The 22,329-nt window shown below is 36.5% G+C and overlaps 1 protein-coding gene and 1 pseudogene across 3 annotated transcripts; one reads left to right on the top strand and one right to left on the bottom strand.

Annotated features, from left to right (window-relative positions):
* Positions 1-9,337: 9,337 nt before the first annotated feature.
* Positions 9,338-12,055, bottom strand: LOC124424333 (annotated as a pseudogene).
* Positions 11,047-16,890, top strand: LOC124424065. 3 transcript variants are annotated; one of them, XM_046962578.1, is made up of 2 exons: positions 11,047-11,507; positions 15,583-16,890. In XM_046962578.1, the coding sequence occupies exon 2, from the start codon at positions 16,234-16,236 to the stop codon at positions 16,888-16,890; it is 657 nt and encodes a 218-aa protein (XP_046818534.1). In that variant the 5' UTR covers positions 11,047-11,507; positions 15,583-16,233. The 3 variants fall into 3 exon arrangements, with proteins under 3 accessions (XP_046818534.1, XP_046818532.1, XP_046818533.1); XM_046962576.1 differs by lacking the exon at positions 11,047-11,507 and adding an exon at positions 12,458-12,586; XM_046962577.1 differs by lacking the exon at positions 11,047-11,507 and adding an exon at positions 14,079-15,213.
* Positions 16,891-22,329: the final 5,439 nt, after the last annotated feature.

Below are 22,329 nucleotides of genomic sequence, written 5' to 3'. Positions count from 1 at the left end.
TCAGTGTATGCATTAAATTGTATGCCTCGGTATTTGATGAATAATTATTGTTTATTTCCAAAGAAAATTATTCGATTCTTTTCCTTAACATGTTCACGCCGGCGCGGGCCACCGGTGGCCTGCATTCGATTGTGTTATTAAACGCTGAAAAATTAACGTTTATTTATTATAAACACTTTTTTAATAACAATTATACTTAATAACTTATTATATACATAACTTTTGTTCAATAACATAAACATAATGGTTCAGATTGTAAATGTAACTCAAATTCTACAAAATTAACATAATAATTCAACATTGCTCTATTTATAACATCATTATTTATTATTTTTTGTGTAATCTGTTAAAACATTTCAAGCAAAGTGCTGGCTAACTCTTGCAATGACCACAATACATTTTAACTCTTGTAGATTTGTTAGTGGCATAATCTCTGCCTTTTTTCTTGGACAAATTTTTATAGCATTCCTTGCAGCATTTACGGAATTCTTTTGCAGATCCCTCATATGATTGAAGAACATGTTTACGTGATGTTATATGACGGTATATTTGTTCATTGGCCAAAAGTTGATCAATAATAACTTTCCTAAATTGTAACAAATTCATATTTCTAGTGCCCCATTTTTTATGAATATACCAGACATTCACAAGATAAGTTCCACATATTAATTGTATTATTATTTTTCGGTACTATTTAATGATTTTTCGTAAACAACTATAATACCCCGATAGTTGATCTGATAAATCAACGCCTTTTTTTGCAATATTATAATCAAAAACAGCATCGGGCTTTACTTTGCCAATTGTTCCTTGCACAATATATACTATACTATTAGCAAACGTACAACTAGTATACAGGTCTGAACAGGTAATAAACGCGCGCCGCCAAATGAAACGCGGCAAAAATTCGAGCGCCGCCTCACGGTGAAGAACATAAAAATCGGCCCCGGCGTGAACGTGTTAAGGTAAGGAAGAGTTTCAATTGTAACTGTTTATGGACTTCACAACCTTTATAATTTGCGGAATGTTTCTTATGATAATTGCTACATTTCAGATTTTCGATTTTTCCTTGCTGTGGACATGATTTTGTAGGGTAATTGCCTATATATTATACACAAACTGGAAGTCTGTTGCAGTACTTTTTTGGTGCCTTGACAGCGATAGCATTACGGTAGATCATGGTTCATAGCTGATGGTAGTGTTTAATAGTTTCCCTATATCATATATGTAAATCTTTGTTGTCGATGTTTGGCTCGAATTCTATAGTAAAGAAAGGTAGGCTGTTCGGTGTCATATTTAACTATGCTTTTTATTGTTCTGATAGTGTTGCTGTATTGCAGCAATCTTTCTACGATTTTATTTGCATTCGTTTTTGAATGTATTTCGCGAAGTATTACTTTATAACTATGATCTGTTTTGGATTGATAAATATGAAAATTTGCATTTTTGCATTTGAGGGTGTTTATTATTTTTCTGTAAAGTTCTAGTGAATTAAGTTGAAATTTTATTTGACTGTATTTTAGTTTTTTTGAGGTGAAATTATTGTTGCCTGCTTGTTACTCAGTGGTTCAATAGTTTTTGCTTGTATATATATATATATACAAGCAAAAATATAAATATAAATATATATATATATATATGTGGGAGGAGGTTTAACTGTTTCAATTGTTTAGTGGCATCGATTGGAGTGACCTCTACTTCTAGTAGCACGCAAAAGGAATTGTTTGTAGATATTTTTTGTAATCACGTGGCTGCGAGTGTGATTGAGAGCTTAATATAGTGTCTGTAACTTCGATATCTAGGTGGATTCTTTCTTTTTTGTTAATAGTGGTATTTATAGCAGTGTTGAATGACTTACTTGAGTATATTTCGACATTTTGATTGTAATATTAAGTATATTCTGTGAGCTATAACTATTTCCTAGTTTTGAGAATTTAACCGGAACTACTAAATGTATATTGTCATCTATCTCTTCTAATAAATTTCATTTAACTACGTATTCGGCGGCTTCTTCCCTCTTGGCAAGAACTGCACATTAGGATCAACCTGTAACCATAAAGAATCTTTATCGTGCTCAATCATTAAACACGAAGGTAACGGATAATGATTCAATGCGTCTACATAGACTATATTTTTATGGTGCCTATGTTTAATCATAGAAAATTTTTCTAATGCTAATGCCCAGTGGAATATGCGCACATAGAAATCTCTCTTATTCAGAGTGAGTATAAAGGTTAGACAATCTGTAATAATTGTAAATTGTATACCGAATAAATAAATCTTAAACTTCTCAAATGCTTTGATTATTGCGAGAAATTATTGCAGCTAATTTACTTTTCTTCGGATGGCATCATTCTACCGAATAATAAAAAGGGTAGAACGCTCATTTTTTTTCAATTCACTGCAATAATATCGCCCCGAATCCGTAATTTGAAGCAGTGCCATGTAACTCGCTTTCGACTCCAACTCTATATAGATTCAACACCAACTAACAATATAATGTCTCTTCTAGTGTAAGAAATGCTTTCCTCTCACTTTCCCCTGAACTGATATCTTACATCCTTTCTTAAAAAATTTGTTAATAGATACTGTTGATTGTATACGAGAGCGTTTTAAGAGGCATATCTCGCAGGCCCAGCGATGACAGTCGATTCGCACGGAGGAGATGTCCTCCGTCTCATCCTTGTTGTTCGAGCTATAGACCCACCGGTCACGATGAATAAGGGCGGCGGTATTAGACTAGGATACCGTTGTAGGCCGTCAGCAAAATACCGCTCACCGTGTTCCCGCAAATTAATGGGAGAACGCGCGTTTTTTTAAAGGATCCCATGGGAAATTGAGAAGTAAATGCGCGATATTAAATGATGCGCGCTATGTAAATCTCACTGTGTTTTTGATTAAATGAGTTACAATTGTTTGTGTGTTTTGTATATGATATGAAGTTATACTGGTTGCTTCTGAAGGAGTCTTGAAAGCTTAGATGTTGTGAGACTGAAAGATGGAACTTAACTGCCTTTTGACGTCTTTAGAACTATCTATGCAGACTGAAATGAGTAAAAAGGGCGGAGTTGAAATATGGAAAGGGAAAGAATAAATGCCCTTTGATCAGGGATAGTTTGTTGGAATGTTTAAACATGTGTTTCTTCTTCGTTCTAATGATCGTGTGACTAGAGGATTCCAATGGATATGTCAAAGCTAGAAGCCAGATAACCCTTGACTTATCGCGCCTAGACGTCTACTTTCGTTATTTACTTATTGGCCGGATTGACATATTATCAAAATCCAGATACTTTAGTAAGAATGCCTAGGCCTAGATAAAGATGTTTTTATCAATGCGTTTTGTTAGTTAATATCCAATAGGTTCCCACGGGTAAATATTTCCAATGGTGATATATGATCCTTAAGAAAAAGTGCCGTGAACAATGGAGAGACGTATGCATCAACAGCCTCCCTTCCATGATTCTGCATTTCTCGATCTTATGCAAAATGCAGCTAGGTAAAACCTGCAATCTTGATGATATTAGATATTAGATATTATACATATTCATTTTTGATATATTTTTCAAATTTATCTTTTGATTTACCAATTATAATAATTCTGTATAAATTGCCTTCTTTTGACTATTTTTAATTAAGCTTCTCATTTAGTTTTATGTTAAGCACCAAGATTTGTTTTTTTTTATAACTCCCAAGAATTTCTCACGTGTCACGTGAGACATTCGGCGAGTTGTTTTATGGAATTAAGGGTACCATGTGAATGCTATTCCTAGTGAAATAGCACTATTACAATATCTTGTTGTTTCAGACTTGCGTAACTAGATCTTGAGGCCTTTTTTTTAAAGTCTTCTTGTTTTATTGTTGTTGTAGAGAGTATTGGCTAGCGGTTTAGGGTGGTTTAGGGTTCTTGATTTATATTTGTCAGACATCCTCTGTATTTTTTGATACTGTTGGGATTTATAAATCTTTACATAAGTCCTTATTTTTGACATACCATGGCGCATCCATAATTGTGCGGATTATTATTGATTGCATAGCTTCCATTTTGGAGATATGGCTTTTAGTTGTTGTACCCCATAACTGGATGCCGTACATCCAAATAGGCTTTATTATTGTTTTGTATATTAATAACTTATTTTCTATACTTAGTTTAAATTTTCGGCCTGTTAACCAGTAAATGTCTTTTCTTTTTAGTTTAATTTGTAGTATTTTTTTATGAATGTGTTGTTTCCTGGTTAGTTTAGAGTCAAGATGCAAACCCAAATATTTGATTGATTTTGTTTGCTGTATTTCATTATTGCTGGTAGTTTGCCTTTGCGAAGAGTGAATGTAATGTGATTGCATTTATTATAGTTGACTTTAATTTTTCGATCTATCAGCCATTTTTCAAGCAATTTTATGTAATTTTGCAAGATTATAGCTGCTTCTTGTGGATCTTCGTGTGTGGCTAAAATTGCAGTGTCATCGGCGAATGTACTTAATATAGTGTTTTGCATTGTCGGGATATCCGCAGTGTAGAGCGTATAGAGGTTCGAACCCAGTACACTTCATTGTGCTACACTGGCAAATATTACGTGTACAGCTGAGTGCGAGTCTTTAACTTTAACGTAAAAGCTTCTATTGTTTAGGTATGATTTAAGTAATAGATAAATTGGTACTAGGAAGTGTTATTTTATAGTTTTCAATAAGCCTTCATGCCATACCTTGTCAAAGGCTTTTTCTACGTCTAAGAATAGACATGTACAGTATTTCTTGTTTTCCATAGCAGTTGTTATTTGGTTAATTAATCTGTTTAGTTGTAGCATGTTTCTTCCTAAAGCCAAACTGGTGATCTGGTATTAATCGTTTTCTATTAATTATTTTTTTAACTCTAATTAATATTATTTTTTCTAAAAGTTTGGATACAATTAGTAATAAAGAAAGAGGTCTGTAAGAGGATGGTTCATGAATATTTTTATTCGGTTTAAGCAGCATTATTATTTCTGCCAGTTTCCATGAGTCAGGGAAGTAGTGGAGTCTAAGTACGGCGTTAAATATTATGGTAATCATTCTGATGGTTTTTTCTGGGAATTCTTTAATTACTTTCCCACTAATGAGATCAAAGACTGGAGATTTTTTAGTTTTTATTGTATTTATCAATTGCTTTCTTTTTTTTTGTGGTCTTATCATACCAAGTTGTTTTGATCTTCGCTTTCAGCACTATCGCATACGGTTGTAGCATTTACTGTCGTGGCCATACTATTTGGCTGAAAAGTTTGATATAAGTGGTTAACAAATGTCTTGGTTTGTTCCATAGACGTCTTTGCCCAAGATCCGTCTGGTTTTCGCAATATTGGAGTTTGGATTATTGGTCTTTTTAATTTTTTTGTCGCCTTCCAGAGTGAATAGTTTGTATCTTCATTTGGCGTAAGAGATATTTGCTAAACCCGGAATTACAGTATTCTTTTATCATTATTTTAACCTCTCCTGTGAGTGCATTTAATTGCCTTTTATTTTCTTCTGTTTTAAGCCTTTGCCATTTGTATTTAGCCTTTCTTTTTTGTTTAATTTTCTGCAAAACATAGATTGGGTATGAACAGCTCGTTTTATTTTCTTGTGTATTAGGAGTAGATAATCATGCTGACTCTTGAATTATTTTTGTTATGTAGTCCACAGCATTCTCGATGTGTTCTTGTGTTTTTAGAGGGATTTTGCAATTTAGTTTTTCGTCAATAGTTGACCTAAATTTATCCCAGTCCGTATTTCTATTGTATAATTTGAGTGTAGCTTCTATGTGGATTGGTTTTTGTAGAAATTCTATCAGTATAAGTGTGTGATTAGAGCTCAGTTCTGTGCTTGAGATTAATTTTAAGTGTATCTTGTTCAGTCCTTTAGTTATGGCGAAATCTAGAAGATCTGGTGATTTGTTTGATGTTGTTGGCCAATAGGTGGGTTCCCCGATTAATAGTGGTGTTAATGATAATTTCTGTGTGATTTAGAGCAGTGTTTTACCCTTATGTGAAGCTCTTTTTGATCCCCAATATTTGTGTTTAACATTGTAGTCCCCTATTGCTATAAATTTGCTTGCTAGACTTTTAAAGAAGTTTGAATATTGCTCTTGAGTAATTTTATGTTTTGACGGTGAATATATAGTCGATATTTGTGTTTCTTCAGTTATGGTTTCTAGTGTAATTGTTGTTTCTTGTAGATAGTCAAGTGAAGTGTTGGCATATAGATGGTGTTTAATATTATTTTTAATGATAATCGCAGAACCCCCGTGTGCTTTTCCGATGGATGCTTGGTATCATATATGCTGTAGTGTGGTATTTTTATATAATTTTTAACTGTAAGATGAGTTTCTGAAATTGCCATAATATCAATGTTATGTAGATGAAAATTTTGAGATCTTGAAGTCTTTGTTGTAATCCGTTGCTGTTTCAGACAGCTATTCTGATTGATCCATTATTTTTAGGTATTCAAGAATTTAGTTAAGAGGTCTAACATGATGGTTATTTGATGTGTTTGTTGCTGTAACAGTGATGTTTGTGTTCAGAGCATGTCTGTTATGAGTTCTGTATTTTTAACAGATTGGATTAAAAGTTGTTTAAGTTCTGTATATTTGTTTACAAGAGAATTTTTTGAGCAAGTAGGAGATGTTAGGTTTTGTTGTTGCGAGGTCTGTTTGGTTGTTACTTGTGCATAAGCTCTGTTATTTTTGTAAAAGTCTTTAGTATAGTTTTGAGAAGTGTCTATTTTTGGATTGCATTCTGTGGTATAAGGAATATGGTTATTGTTAGTTTCAGATAGTGTTCTTCGTCTTAGTGGAGGAAATGTTTTGTGTTGTAGTTGTTTACGTACTAAACAACCAAAGCTTGCTGGATGATTATCTTGGCAATTAAAGCACTTTAGGTTTACTAGTTTATCCTGTTGTGGGCAAAATGTAGTTAAGTGATTGTCTGCACATTTAACATAAGCAGGTAACCTATTGCAATAATTCTTCATATAACCGTAGGCTTGGCAGCGATGGCATTGAGATATGTCGCGTTTCGATTTTGGCAGTTCGAATTTAATTAATGTGTTGAATAGTTTTTCTATGCTGTATATTTCCTTGTTATTATTATTTGGTTCCAGTTCAATATCGAATAAAGATAGTAGCTGTTTAGTATCATATTTGACTATATTATTAATCGACCTAACAACATGTTTGTGTTGCTTGAGTTCGTTAGATTTTCTGTAAATTTGTTTTTGGATGAATTCTGCGTAGAATTACTTTGTAACTTCTTTCAGCTTTAAGTTGATAGGTGTGAAAATTTGCATTTTTGCTTTTTAACTCGTTTATTACTTTCCTATAGTGGTCCGAGGATTATAACTGGATTTTTGTCTGATTATCTTTGAGTTGCTGCCTCTATGACTTGAGCGTTAATGTAAATAAGAGGAAGTTTATTTTCTTCATTTCTTTTGGTGTAACCTGTTGATGTAGCATCGGTTTCAGAAAGGATATTGTATGAGCTGTGTGTAGGTATATCTTGTAGCCACATTTCGGATTGATGGAACATGCGTGAATTTGTCATATCTGTGATTCTATTAGATTTCCTCTTTTTGCTAGTAGACAACTCAATAGGACTCAACTCGGTAGATTGAAACGTTAGTAGACATATCGATATCCTCTACTTCATTATTTGATGTGTTCCATATGGAGCAGATGTCTCCTAATTTTTAGATTTTTAACTTTATTGGTGGCATGTTTGAGCCAGCAGCCATACGATGTGCGCTTACTGTCTCACCGCACCGAGATAATACAGGAGGTCGTTAAGGTACGCTATGAGAATTGTAAACAAAAACAAATCGCAAGCGATAGGAAATATGTCTATCCTGTACCAAGTTAGCGAGTAGACTGTAAAACAAGGATGGACACAAAGCTACATTATAATTTTTAAATTCATACCTAAATTCGCGTCTTTCATTTGCATATCGATTACATTGGAAACAACGCATCTTTTATTTCGGTTTTTTCTTATCGATACATAAATTGAAAGAAAATGTCTTTCTGTATTTGTACTGTGATGATATTTTTCCAATATTTCCCTGATTAATTGCAATTGAAATTTGGTCTCTTTCATTTTATGTTTGTAAAGGCAATAAGCATTCCACACGCATTTGTCTAGCAAATGAAACAAAATTTGCGATACAACTTTCAATTTTCGTATTGAGTTCACAATGTTTATAACCATATCGGCGTTATATACCCGTTCAATTATTATTATCTATTACGCACACAATTTTTGGATAACTTTTTTTCCTTTATGCCTGAATACCGTTGCAAATTCTATCGTATAGATGGTAGAAAGCATATATATTTCTTTTTTATCTCACTTTACGACTGATAAATTATTGGATGAACGAGAAGATGCCTCTCCTTTTTTAATCGATCATTAATCTTTGGCATTCCTTCCAGCTTTTTTTTATGGTCCTGCATGCATTTGTAACATTATTATATAATATATTAAATAAAGCTGAACTCGAATATCAGTTAAAGGATATGGCTTTTTCCTAGATAAGCCTTCATAAGTGAACTATTGCTCTCGATTTTCCAATAGGCTTAATTTCGCTATCACTATGATAGATGATTCAGCATAAACAATTATAAGTTGTATAAATCCTGTCCGATAATCACTGAGAATAAAAGATTTCATGCCAAATCTACTTCTTTTTAAAGGAATGTATTTTTTAAAGGACAACAGCCACTCTTTATACAAAAGTAAACTTCAATAGTCAATATATAGCCGTTGATAAGATTGAAACGATCGATTTTACATACACGTTTTTCGTAACATATCAATGACGTTCCGTACGAAACATAAATGATCATTAGTAGGTCCGATATCATAGGTAAAATGTAGCATCCCAAAATTGGCTTATAAATATTATGAAAAAAGATAAACTTTGGCAAAAGTTGGCTTTAAAATAATTCGATAAAATATTCATATATTCTTATTTCATCGATATCATCGAAGTATTTTAAATAACTTAATTTAAAGACTAAACATGTTTCTATATTCATTGAATATGCAATATTTTAACTGGGTTTTTACGTTCTGTTAGCATTTCATAGTCATCTTCAATTTTTGGAAATATATAATAATATTATCGAGATTATATTAAACGTCTTAAGAAATTTTTTCAGGGTCTGCCAAATATTCTCTTCGTAGCATTCGAATAACATTCTAAATAATCTGCAGATGATAATAATCTACGGAGTATTGGATCATTTAGATCACACAAATGTTTCATTAGTAAACATATTATTAAAATGATATAAATACAAAAAAATGTGTTTGATTTTTGTAAATTAACTATATTGCTAAAACATAATTAGATAATCAAGAATAACTATATCTCCGCGAAGAAATGGTTCAGTGTCATTTAAAGCAAACGAGCAGTTTGTATCATAATAGGCTGTAGTAATATCACCACCATTTCTTTCGGTTGCAGCGATCACAGGTTCACTTGCTTTAAGTACCTCTATATTGACTTTTGCTTTGAATAAATTTGTATCCTTAAAACATGCTTTTTTATATTCGATGGTAATAATTCTACCTTAAAAATAAAAACTTAATTACCTTATCTGTTAAATGGACTTCAGCATGTTTTCAATTAATATGAAATTTATATGTTATAGTTTAGCAAGATCAACTGGTTTATTTATATCTATCCTATTTGTATCTATAAAGCTCAAGTAAAGAAAGGGGAGGATACCGTCTTCTTAAGCTGTAATGGACAAACGCATGATACAAATTGCTATAAATATATAATCAGAATAAAAATAATCTAAAATATTCCTATAATAAGAAATGTTATACTTACTGATGTCCTTTATAATACGATTCATATTGAAATCTAAGATAAAATGAGTTGTCTCTAGGTCTCATATAATTTTTTCTTTTACCAGGACCTTCATTACCTGCATTTTTATCTCCTCCGTATTGTCCTCTCTACCTCTTCTTGAATAATTATAACATAAAAATGAAACTATCTTTCAATTCTATTAATTACATATAAAACTGTATTTTCAATGAACGATTTTCGAAATTGATAAAATATAACAATTAGAGGTTAACAATTCTAATTGATTTTCAACATATATCTAATTTTAATAATAACATAACAGTATTCAAAATGGCAAAGATCTTAATTCAATTTAACTATATATCCAATGAATCTAATATTATATAATGAGTACTAAATTAAAAAAAAATTTTTTACAGCTCTTTTTTAGGTTAACAGGGTTAGGTCGAAGATTTGACAATACTACTAGAGGTAAACTTCGTAACATTTGTAACTGTTTTTTTTGTCATTATCATTATCTAGAGTATACTGTTCACTCAAAAATATATACTGTCAAAACTACGTTTCATCCGACTAGATGTGTTTGCACATTCCTTATGGTGGGGATATCCGCTCAACATTGTACTGATTAGCATATATTTAATATAAAAGTGTGCGTATATATATTTTAAAGCATTTCAATGTATAATCTGGAAAGAATGGATAATGTTTAATAGATGCGGTATATAACCCTAAAGAATAAAACAATAACATTAAAAAAATAAGGTATAAAGATATAATTTGCTTTTTATTTAATGAAATAATATATTTTATGTTACAGATTCTCGGAACATCTCATCAAGATAATGTATTCCTAAAGCATCGCAATTACTTTATTTCTCGGAGTAAAATTTGAACCATATGCTAGAAGTGCTAGAATTATTGGTGAAGAAGCAAATAGAAGGGTATTTGGAAATTAATGATATCATGACGGAAAACCAATCTGGCTTTAGAAAAGAGTATTCATGAAAAGGTCAAATCAAACAGATCTTGACGAATAAAAATTAATAGTTACCGACAGAAAAATGATGGGAGTAATTTTGAAGTAATTTTGAAACAACAACAACAACAACAACAACAACAACAACAACAACAACAACAACAACAACAACAACAACAACAACAACAACAACAACAACAACAACAACAACAACAACAACAACAACAACAACAACAACAACAACAACAACAACAACAACAACAACAACAACAACAACAACAACAACAACAACAACAACAACAACAATAATAATAATTTTTTTTTTCACTTAGGAAGTGAAATGCATTTACTCACTGGGATAATTTACTTGTCCCTAGTGTCGGGCTTATTTCTATACCGATTAAAACTACTTTTGCTGCTGCTGGATATTAGCGCGGAACCGCTTTTCACATTATTACGGGCTAGGCTTGTTTTTTCGCCCTTTAGCCTCGCTGCTGTCTATTTCTACTTCTTTTTTCTGTTTACCTAGCAGGTGCTGTACAGGCCTCTTTTTTTTGTTCAAAGGATGTCATGCACCCAGTAGGCTGTCAAATTCCAGCATTCCTCTTTTCGGAGTATGTTCTTCACTATGCCGTCGGGAGTCACTTGTCCGACTTTCATTTCAAACTCTCGCTTGCGTTGTGCTCAACGGTCACAATGGATGAAGGTATGCTCCACGTCGTCTTTTATTCCTCGACAGTACAGACACTCTTGTGTTCTTCCCCGGCCTATCTAATATAAATAAGTTAATATATCTAACATAAATAGGCTCAGAAGTATCCGTGCCCTCTTAGGAACTGTGTCAAGTAATAATTGGTCTCATCGTGCCACCTCTCTGTCCACGTCTTCACGTCTTTGATCAATCTCGCGATCCAGCGTCCTCTCGACTCCTGTTCCCAGTACATCTGCCAGCACCGAAAGGTCTTTTCTCTCCTCTCTTTGCTTGTTACCGCCTTTCCAACCTGATTTTCTGAGGTGCAACGTTTTACGTTTTTTCATCAAGAGGGCAGTTGGTATGACTCCAGCGATTACTAGTATGCCTGGTTCGGGCACTGTTCTATACGCGGAGACTATCCTAAGTGCTGCTCTCCTCTGTACTTGCGCCAGACGTTCCCGGTACGACTCCTTGCTAAACGAGTCCGCCCACACTTCAGCACAGTTGAAGAAGACTGACTGTAACGCGGTCATTAGCAATCGGCTTAGACCCGGTGACATTGGCCATTAGCCAACTCAGAGAAGTAACGCCCTTCGCAGCTTTATTTGCAGTTTGTTGGATCAGCGCCCCAAAGCTCAGCCTGTGGTCAATCATTATACCCAGATTCCTGATTGCAGGCTTGGACTACACTGCTATGTCTCCAACTTGCAAATGGAGGATGATGTTTATTCTCCTCTTTGTAAGGATGACTATTTTCGTTTTTTCGAGAGCTAGTTGCAGGTCGTGGTCTGCCATCCAGCCGTTGACCATCCGCATGACTTGGTTCAGCTTTAGTTGAGCCAGTTCAACATCTCTTGCCGCGATGAAAGCCGCGATGTCGTCCGCATATTCCACAAGGAGCGTCTTCTCAGGCATTTCGGTCCTCAACAAACTGTCGTATGCCACGTTCCATAGGTCCGGCCCGAGGATTGATCCCTGGACCGCTCCGGTCATGACCTTCATACTTCTCTCCCTCTGCGGTCTGATACAGTAGCTTCCGGTCTCTCAGATAGTCATTAAGGGTGCACAGGAGATACTACGATACTTGGAAGGTACGTTTCATCGCATGCATGATGTCACTCCATTTTGCTGATTTAAAAGAGTTCTTCACCAGTCAAGCGTCACCAGTAGGACTACTTGACGCGAGTGCCAGTTGTTTTCCTCCTCTTTTTGCACTGCTTCCGTGATCTCCTGGATCGCGTTGATTACCAATCGCCCAGTTCTGAATCCGTACTGTTTCGGTGACACGTCGACAGGTGACAGAGGCCGACGGCCTCAATCGCGGTTCTCAACCTCGCCTTTATCAGCTTTTCCAGCAGTTTGCCTGCCGTGTCGAGCATGCACAACGACCGATAGGACGATGACAGCTTTGGTCTTCTTTGCGGTTACCGAAGCGTACTGTCTTCTATCGCGATAGGAAAACTCCAGTTGTTAAGCAGGCATTGTACGCCTTTAACAGTAGGTCTAAATTCTGCTGTACTAAGATATTTAACACTTCGTTTTGTATGCCATCGAGACCTAGTGCCTTCTTGTTTCGTAAGGTTCGGGCCGTTCTCTCTAGCTCTTCTTCGCTGAAGGGAGGACAGTCCTATACTTGGCCAAATTCTATCTCCGGCCTGGTGGGGTGTGCCGAGATGAGGATACCCACGATGTTTTTCATGATGGTCGTTTTCATGAATTAGATCGGTTTCAGGACCCTGAGCTTCTGCGTTACAATGTTCTAGTCCAGTCCCCATGGGTCCGTACTGACATCCTCCCCCAACTTCCTCCAGCAACCGACCTTGCTTTTGTTTATTGCACGGCGCAGTTGCTTTTTTGCGGCGTAGTGTTCCGCAGATTTGGCGTTTGCTTCGCTTCATTTACTTGCCTGTTGTGTAACTCGTCTCAATTTCAAGCACTTTCGGCGCAATTCCGCGATCTCTGGAGTCCATCAGTATGCAGGTCGCTTACTATGGCGAGGTCTCTTGCGCGGTATGGTGGATGCGTAAGCCGTGACGATGTGGCGAATAATTGCTCCGACAAGTGTTTCGGTCGCGGCCTTCCATGTTGCTTCGGGTCCTTCGGTAACTTCTATTTTCCAGGATATTGTTTTAATGAAGTTTCCAACTTGTGAACGTTCCATCTGCGTGGAGTCGCTTTGTCTTCTCTGCTTCTCCGTGATTCTCCGTATACACTAAAGATAATATATTGGTGTTCGCTTTCAGTGTAGTTCTCGATCATCTTCCATTCCTCAATCCACGGTAAGAGGTATTCATTTATGAGGGAGATTTCTGGAATCGTCTCAGTGTACCCGAGGCGACGGAAGGTTGTAGTGGAGCTAACGTTCAAGACATAGAGCCCTGTTGTGGCCGCCATTTCCACCACGTATTTGCCCCTCGAGATTTGATGCGGCATTCCCCACTCGACTGCCCTAGCATTGAAGTTTCCGGCCACCAAGACGTTATCTCTTGTGTTCCGGTCTACTTTCTCCAGCATGTTTATTTTTGCCGGAAATTCTTGAATGAGTTCGTTTAGTACGAGGTAGAAACTAAAATAAGTAACCTCTCCACATTTAATTCAAACAAAGCCACGGCATCTTCCGTGTCTCTTTACTTATATCTTGCTTGTCTCCAGAATCCAGATGGCCGCTGTGCTGTGAGGATCAGAGAATCATAAGGGCGATTTCTTGTCCCTATATTGTTCATTGATCAAGAGCAGACCTGTCCTCTTCTCTTGGACCAGCTGATACAGTAGCTCATTGGCAGTCTTGCTCCTGTTCAAGTTTGCTTGTAGTATTTGCGTCATCGCAGGAGCTTTTTGGCCTTATTGAAAGCTTCCTTAAAGATGCTACAACGCCTCTATCCAGGAGCGTGGCCACACTCGAGTCTTTCTTGTCCTTTATCTGCCTCCGTGCATAACAGGCAGTTTTCCGGGGCCCTTAGAGTCCTGGGCGGTATGCCCATATCCAAGGCATCTTGAGACTACCGCACTCTGCCTTATTCTGCAATTGACCCACCCTACCTTAATATGCTCCGACTTTAAAAGTCGGCTTGCTCTTTGCTCGCTCACCTCTACGATGGCTATTTTGTGCTCTCTCCAGTCTGTTTTCGTGGTCCAGATCTTCATTTTTTCTTCGGACCCCACTTCTGTGTCACTCCTGATCGCTTCTACCATTTCTTGGGCAGTGGTTAAGCTATCGAGATCTTTAATCTCTAACGTCACGCTAGGTTCCAGATGGCGGACCGTTGTCTTGTCCCCAAGATGTTTCCAAGCATGTCTCCGAAAGCGGCCTTATCCCTTAGTTCCCCTGCCCAATTCTAGAACATTCCCTGCCCTTGTTTAGCGGATCGATCTCACCTCTGCCTCCGAGTCCTCCAGTTTAGTTCTGCTACGGATTTCCCCGAGCACGTCCGCATAGGTTCTTTCTCTATTTGACTTGATCAGGAGAGCCTCCAGGCGAGGGTCTGAACGCCTTTGTTTATTCTTTTTTTCGTTTGGAAAGGGGGTCCGTCTCCCTGCAGTATAAATGTTTTTCTTCCTCAACGCTACCCATAATTGGTTTCTTATTCTGGGTGTCCGTCTCATAGCTGCTTTTGGTCCACCCTGGGAAATCCCGGTAACCTGCATATCTGCAAGGCGTCCCCATAACCGCTACCTGGGAAGACGCTAGATGGGGAAATAGTAACCCCATACAGGAATAGTAATAAACGCGATAATAATAATAATAATAATAATAATAATAATAATAATAATAATAATGGTGATAATGAAAATTATAATAATAATGAAGATAATATAAATAATAATAATATTGTCGATAATAATAATAATAAAAATATAATCGATAATAATAGTAACAATAATAATAGCGAAAATAATAATAATAATAATAACGATAATAATATCGTTATTACTATTATTGTTATTATTATTGATATTATTATTAATAATATTATTATTTATATTATAATTATTATTATTATATTTTATTATTATTATTTATATTCTCGGTATTATTGTTATTATGATTATTATTATTATTATTACTGTTATTGTTATTATTATATAGAAAAGGAAACAGCTGCGAAGCTTTTGAAGGCTGGCCGAGTGCTGGTCGGCTTCGTCAGCTGCGAAGTCAAGCGAGGAGCAGAAGCAAGACGATGCTACCGCTACCTCGACTATGACCACCATAGTGCCTCGTGCAAGGGACCCGACCGCAGTAAGCTCTGTTATTTCTACGGCGCACGGAGCACAAGCTCAAAGACTGTAAGGCCAGCGAGCCCACTTGCTTCTTGTGCTCCAAAAACGATGCTGAACCCAAGAAGCACTTGACCGGATCAAAGGCATGCATAGCTTTCCAGTAGGCCCTTGCAACAGCCAACAAGAAAGGGTGAGAGTACTGCAGGGTAACCTCAATAGGAGCAGGACGGCTCACCACCTCCTAACCCAGCTCTGCTCAGAGAAAAAAGCTGATATTGTTCTTATCAACGAACAGTACCAGGACAGGGCATGAGAAGGATAGTACGCCGACGAATTGGGCACTGCGGCCATTTGGATCCTAGACCCCCGACAGATACATGTGTCGGATCAAAGATCCGGACGCGGTTACATTTGGGTGAGACACAATTCGGTGACTTATGTCAGCGTATATCTCAACCCGAACGATCGGATAGACGACTTCCAGACCAAACTGGACGATCTGGAAGACGCGCTGCGGGGAATGCAAGGGGATCTTATTGTGGCTGGAGACCTCAATGTCAAAGTTTTCGAATGGGGGCAGGTCAGGCCAGACTCCAGAGGAAGACGAATCATGGAGGTGGTGTCGAAACTGGAGTTAGCAATGCTCAACACAGGCTCGATGTCAACCTTCCGAAGGCCTGGCTACGGAGAGACGATCACGGACGTTTCTCTAGCCAACGAACACCTTGTGGCAAGAATCGCAGACTGGCGGGTGATCGAAGATTACACTGGGAGCGATCATCAGTACATCCTATTCAAGGTACACGATAAGAGGCAAACCATGACAAGCGCAGCGCGACCCCCTCGGTGGAACATCGCAAAAATGGATCGAGAGAGGTTGTCCGCAGCCATAGATGAAGGTTGGAGATTCCATCAAATTGCACCCGCGAGTCTATTGCCAACTGCACATATCAGGATGATGACCGCAGCAACTATGCAGTTCATCCAACAGTTTTGCGCGATAGCGGTGCCAAAGAAGAGTACGAAACGGCAGAGGCGTCCTGCATACTGGTGGACAAACGAGATCGCAGATTTTCGCAAGATGTGCTTAAGGCTTCGCCGGTTAGGACAACGAGCTAAGAGATGCGATCTAGACACTGCTTCCTTGCAGAGTATCGAGCGGCCTAAAAATTATTGAAGAGGACTGTCAAGGCCAGCCAACGACGGTGCTGGAAGGAGCTGAGCCTAGACATCGACCAGAATCCGCGGGGATTAGGGTACCAGATCGTCACTCGCAAGTTGGGGACTCACATGCAAGGAATCCTTCAGAACGCGAGGACGTTGGAGAACATCGTTCATACCCTATTCCCTTCACAGTCGAAGAGAGAGATTGGCACGGCTGCGCCTGGCAACGAACCGCCAAAATTTACGGAGGGGGAGTTACTCAGGGCCGCATCTTCCATGAGGAACAACAAAGCTCCAGGACCAGACGGCCTTCCAGCGGAAGTAATGAAAGCCGTCGCACAGAGTCACCCTGAGCTCTTGCTAAACATGTACAACATGTGCCTTAGAGAGGGCATCTTCCCCGCCCCGTGGAAGAAAGCCAGACTAGTGCTCATAAGCAAGGGCAAGGGTCCAGCAGATGCCGTTTTGTCATACAGGCCTATATCTATGCTCGATACGGTTGGCAAGCTTCTGAAAAAGCTGCTTAGGCCACGGCTGCACTCGGCCGTGAGGGCTCGATCTTGCTGCCCGCCAGTATGGATTTCGATCCGGTCTCTCCACCATCCAAGCAGTCCACGAGGTTGTCACGGCTGCTAATATGACGGAGCGCGGGAATCATCTATCTTGCCCTTTGTGTCTGCTGGCCACCTTAGACGTGAGAAATGCCTTCAACTCCGTCTGGTGGGACTTGGCAATGGAAGCGCTCGAACGTAATTTCAGTGTTCCTGAGTATCTACTCTGAATACTTGAGGACTACCTGAACGACTCATCAGTCAGCTAGATAACTGGTTAAATTGGGAGGCGGGGGAGGTCGACTTCTACCTCACCCAATTCTTGACAGGGCATGACCTGTTCTGCTCCTACCTCGCAAAAATTAGGAATGTAGCAGACGATAACTGCCCCTATGGGGACTCGACCGCCGACGACCCTCACCACACGATCTTCAAATGTACCCAGTGGAGCGTCGAACGACTCGCCTTGGAGCAGGACCTCGGAAACATCTCGCCAGACAACGTTGTCGAGAAAATGCTCCGAGGTCAGGAGGAGTGGAACAAGGTGGCCTGGTACGTCAGGGCCATCTTGCGCAGAAAAAAAAGGAGATGGGTGGCCCATAGACGCGCCCCTAACGTTGCTCTAGGCTCCTGCCCCGTAGGAGAGTCCCGAAAAGGGACCTGATGCAGTGGCGCCATCCCGAAGTAATGTCACATAACGGTGCCGGGATGCCACTAGGATGAATATGAGTTTAGTTGGTAGTGCCTATTCCAACGGTGAGCCCGACACTCCAGGGACTTTATGGGAAATCCAAATGGTGAAGGGTTCCTCTGGCGGGCGGGGTCACTCAGCTAGTGCATAAAGATTGGCATTCTCAGATCCTCAAAAAAAAAAAGAAAAAGAAATTATTATCATTATAATCATTATTGTTAGAATTACAATCGTTTATTATTATCGTTATTGTAAGTGTCATTATTATTATTATTACCATGATTGTTATTATTATAGTTATTGTTATTATCGTTATTATTATCTTTATTTTTATTTTTATTATTATTATTATTATTATTATTATTATTATTATAAATTCTATTATTATTATTATTATCAATATTATTATTATTATTATTATAATTATCGTTATTATTATCGTTATAATTATTATCATTGTAGTTATAATATTTATTATTATTGTTATCTTTATTATTATTATTTTTTTTAATATCGTTATTTTTATTATTATTTCTTTATCATTCCACCGAGAGGCAGAGAAAAATAAAGCTCACAGCTGGTGCGGCTCATGAATCATTCTTCGGTCCGGTCCTCTGGAACGTGGCATTCGACAGTTCGCTGTTTATCGAAATGTCACATGATACACTCTTTTTTAGGTTATATAATGTGAAGGTGGACACCCTTGTGGTGCTTGCACCTACGTTACCTCGCCCAGTAAGGTATACGTTATCTAATCACCTACAGACAGCAGCCACCATAGCCAAGTGACCTTACTCGGAAAAACTCAAAACTATTGCCGCCGAGACAGGGTGAGCGGTTTAGTCACGACCAACCTCCTCACAGTAATGTAATTCACGCGGATGCCTGTCGTGCTCACGTGGAACCACGGCGAGGCTCACTCACAGTGCCACGATCCTTGACACTTCTTCCGTAGGATAGGATGAGAATGGCGGGATATCGGGTTTTTGAAATATTGTTGGGTTGTAGTTAGAAAAAAAAATTAAGGTGATGCATACGAGCGTTTGTGACCCTATCTTGTTCGGGAGTGTGTTAACCTGAGAAGATTACAGGCATCCACCTCCATCACCAGAACTCCGACAATCCTAGCTGATCAGAATTCATGAATTAATTACCCTTAATGAGGAGGGTTTCTTTGCAAAATTCCGCGAACAGGGAAAAGGCCTTGGCCGTGAAGACAAAATGTCTCGCTGCTTCTGGTCAACTACTTTCGCGGAGAAATTCTTTTATAGCAATTCTCTGAGGTTCGAAAATAGGACATTCGATGATGTGATGCGAAACCGTGTCCTGAAAGAAATTGTGTTGTGAAGTGGTCTGGAGAAAGAAAACGGTCACCCATATTTTTCTTGATGTCCAGGCAAAACGCGAAAGTTGTTCTTCCTTTGGAGGAATTCTCCCATTTCGACTGCCAATTCGCAAGGATTTCCTCATCGAGCTGTTCTACTACCGCGCACTTAATCTTCGTGCCTTCCTATTTTCAGGTCGCTGTCTCGGTGTTTCTGTTTTTCCTAATATATGTTTTTCCTACAATCTTCTCCGTTTGAATAAGTGGAGATCAATTTGGAGCTCCCCTGCTACGACGTAGAGAGATTCCGTTGCGGTTGTGCGATGTGCGGATGTGATTAAGATGAAAGTCGATCGTTGAGTCGTGTTTAACTTCTTGAGATCTCCCTTCTTGCTGAGATCGGACCATCCTGATGCCGCGTACGTAACCCTAGGGTTATACACGCTACGATAAATCGCCCAGAAGGAGCAGTGACGAAGTCTCCATTCCTTAGTAGCTAATCTACTTAGCTTTGCGAACAGTAGACCGACCTTGTCATTCAGGTAACGGCAGTGTGTCGTGACCCTCAACCCTTTGTCGAAATGTACCCCGAGATATCTTACGGAATTCCTAAATTTTATATTATTATTCCCTATCCTTATGGTAGCACGTCTGATAGCTAAATTGGTTTTTTTCGCTGTCTTTTGTTTCCTAGCTGGACGTTGTCCCCTATTAACGATGGGTTTTCTTTTCACCCAGTCGCTTTTAAGGACGATCGCTTCCGTCTTGGGCTCGGAGATTGACAGTTTCGCTGACGAGACCATCCGGTGATGCTATCTACCGCGCGATTCCCTTTTTCGAGTCTCCATCTATGATAACGAGTAGATCGTCCGCGAACGTATCGCGTTGATTTTTGAGGATTCCTCTGTTATATATCCTTCGAACATAAAATTCCAGCAGGAAGGACCAAGAACCAATCTTTGAGGGAATCCTCTCGAGGCCTGTTTTGAGACCTTCAGAGCGATTTTGATCTTACGATCCGCGAAGTAGCTTATCATCACTTTAAAGACGTTTCTCGGACAGTCTAGATCTTTAAGTGTCTTAAGGACTAGAGGCCACCATACGTTGTCGAAAGCTTCCGAGATATCGAACAACAACGCGATAACATATCTCCGTGAGGAGGCACAACAATTAGATGCATTTCCACGATTGCATCTTCCGTTGAGCATCTCTATATGAAGAATTATATTGGGAATTAATGTTTTTATAATTATTATGATTATTATCGGTATTATTATTATCCTTATTATTACTATAATTATTATTATCGTTATTATTCTTATTGTTGTTATTATTATAAGTATTATTTTTGTAATTATTATTATCGATATAATTATCGATTATTACAATTGTTAATGTTATTGTTAATATCATTATTACTTTTGTAACTTTTATTATTATCGTTATTATTATTATTATTTTTCTTATAATTATTATTATTATGTTTATTATTACTATTATTATTATTAGTATCCTTTGTAGTATTATGATTATTATTATCGTTATTATTATTATTTCTATTAGTATCCTTATTATTAATCTCGTTACCAATATTGTTATTTCTATTATTATTATTATTATTACCGTTATTATTATTATCGCTTATTATTATAGTTATGATTATCGCTATTATTATTATTTTTACTATTATCATTATTATCTTCATTATTATTATCGTTGTTGCTATTATTATTATTTTTATTGTTATTGTTTTTATTATCGTTTTTATTACTGTAATTATTATTATTATTTTTGTTATTATTATTAATATTTTTATTGTTATTGCTATTGTTATTATTAATATTAATATTAATATTAATATTATTAATATCCTTATTATTATTATTGCTCTTATTTTATTTCCTAATATTATTAAAGTTAATAATTTCATTATTATTATTATCCTCATTATTATTATCGTTATTATCATTATTTTTATTATTATTATTATTATTATTGTTAACGTTATTATAATTATTATTTTTTATAATTTTTATTATTATTTTCTTTATTATTATCGTTATTATTATGATTCTTACTATTATTGTTATTATTATTTTTATTATTATTAACTTCATTAATAATATTACAATTAGTATCCATATTATAATCATCGTTATCATTATTGTAATTATCATTATTATTATTATTATTGTTATTATTATTATCGTTTATCATTATTTTCATTATTGTTATTAATATTATTATTATTATTTTCGTTATTATTCCTACATTTATAATTATTATTGTCACTATTACTATTATAATTATTATCCTCGTTATTTTTGTTATTAATATTAATGTCCTTAAAACTATTATTAATATTATGAACATTATTACCGTTATTATTATTATTAATACTGTTATAATAATTATTGTCAGTATTATAATTAATATTATTATTTTCTTTATTATTCCTACATTTATTACTATTATTGTCGCTATTAACATGATAAACATTATTATCGTAATTTTTATTACTATTATTATTTTCGTATTTGTTATTATTATTGTTATTATTATCAACGCTTTTATTATTGTTACTATTATGACCTTTATTATTATTACAATTCTTACTATTGTCATTATTACTGCCAATATCATTGTCTTTATTATTATTATCGCTAAATATTATTGTTATTATTAGTGTAATTATTATTATTATTATTATAAATATTGTTATTATAGTTATTATTGTTATTGTTATTATTGTTATTATTGTTGTTGATGTTATTGTCGCTATGTTGTTATTGTGTTTATTATTGTTATTGTCTTTATGTTGTTATTCTTTTTATTATTGTTATTGTTGTTATTGTTGTTACAGTTGTTATTATTGTTATTGTTGTT

The sequence above is a fragment of the Vespa crabro genome, chromosome 5, assembly GCF_910589235.1.
Source record: "Vespa crabro chromosome 5, iyVesCrab1.2, whole genome shotgun sequence".
In the NCBI taxonomy this organism is placed as follows: Eukaryota; Metazoa; Arthropoda; class Insecta; order Hymenoptera; family Vespidae; genus Vespa; species Vespa crabro.
The sequence above is the reverse complement of the archived record's forward strand: the minus strand, read 5'-3'. Positions and strand labels throughout refer to the sequence as shown.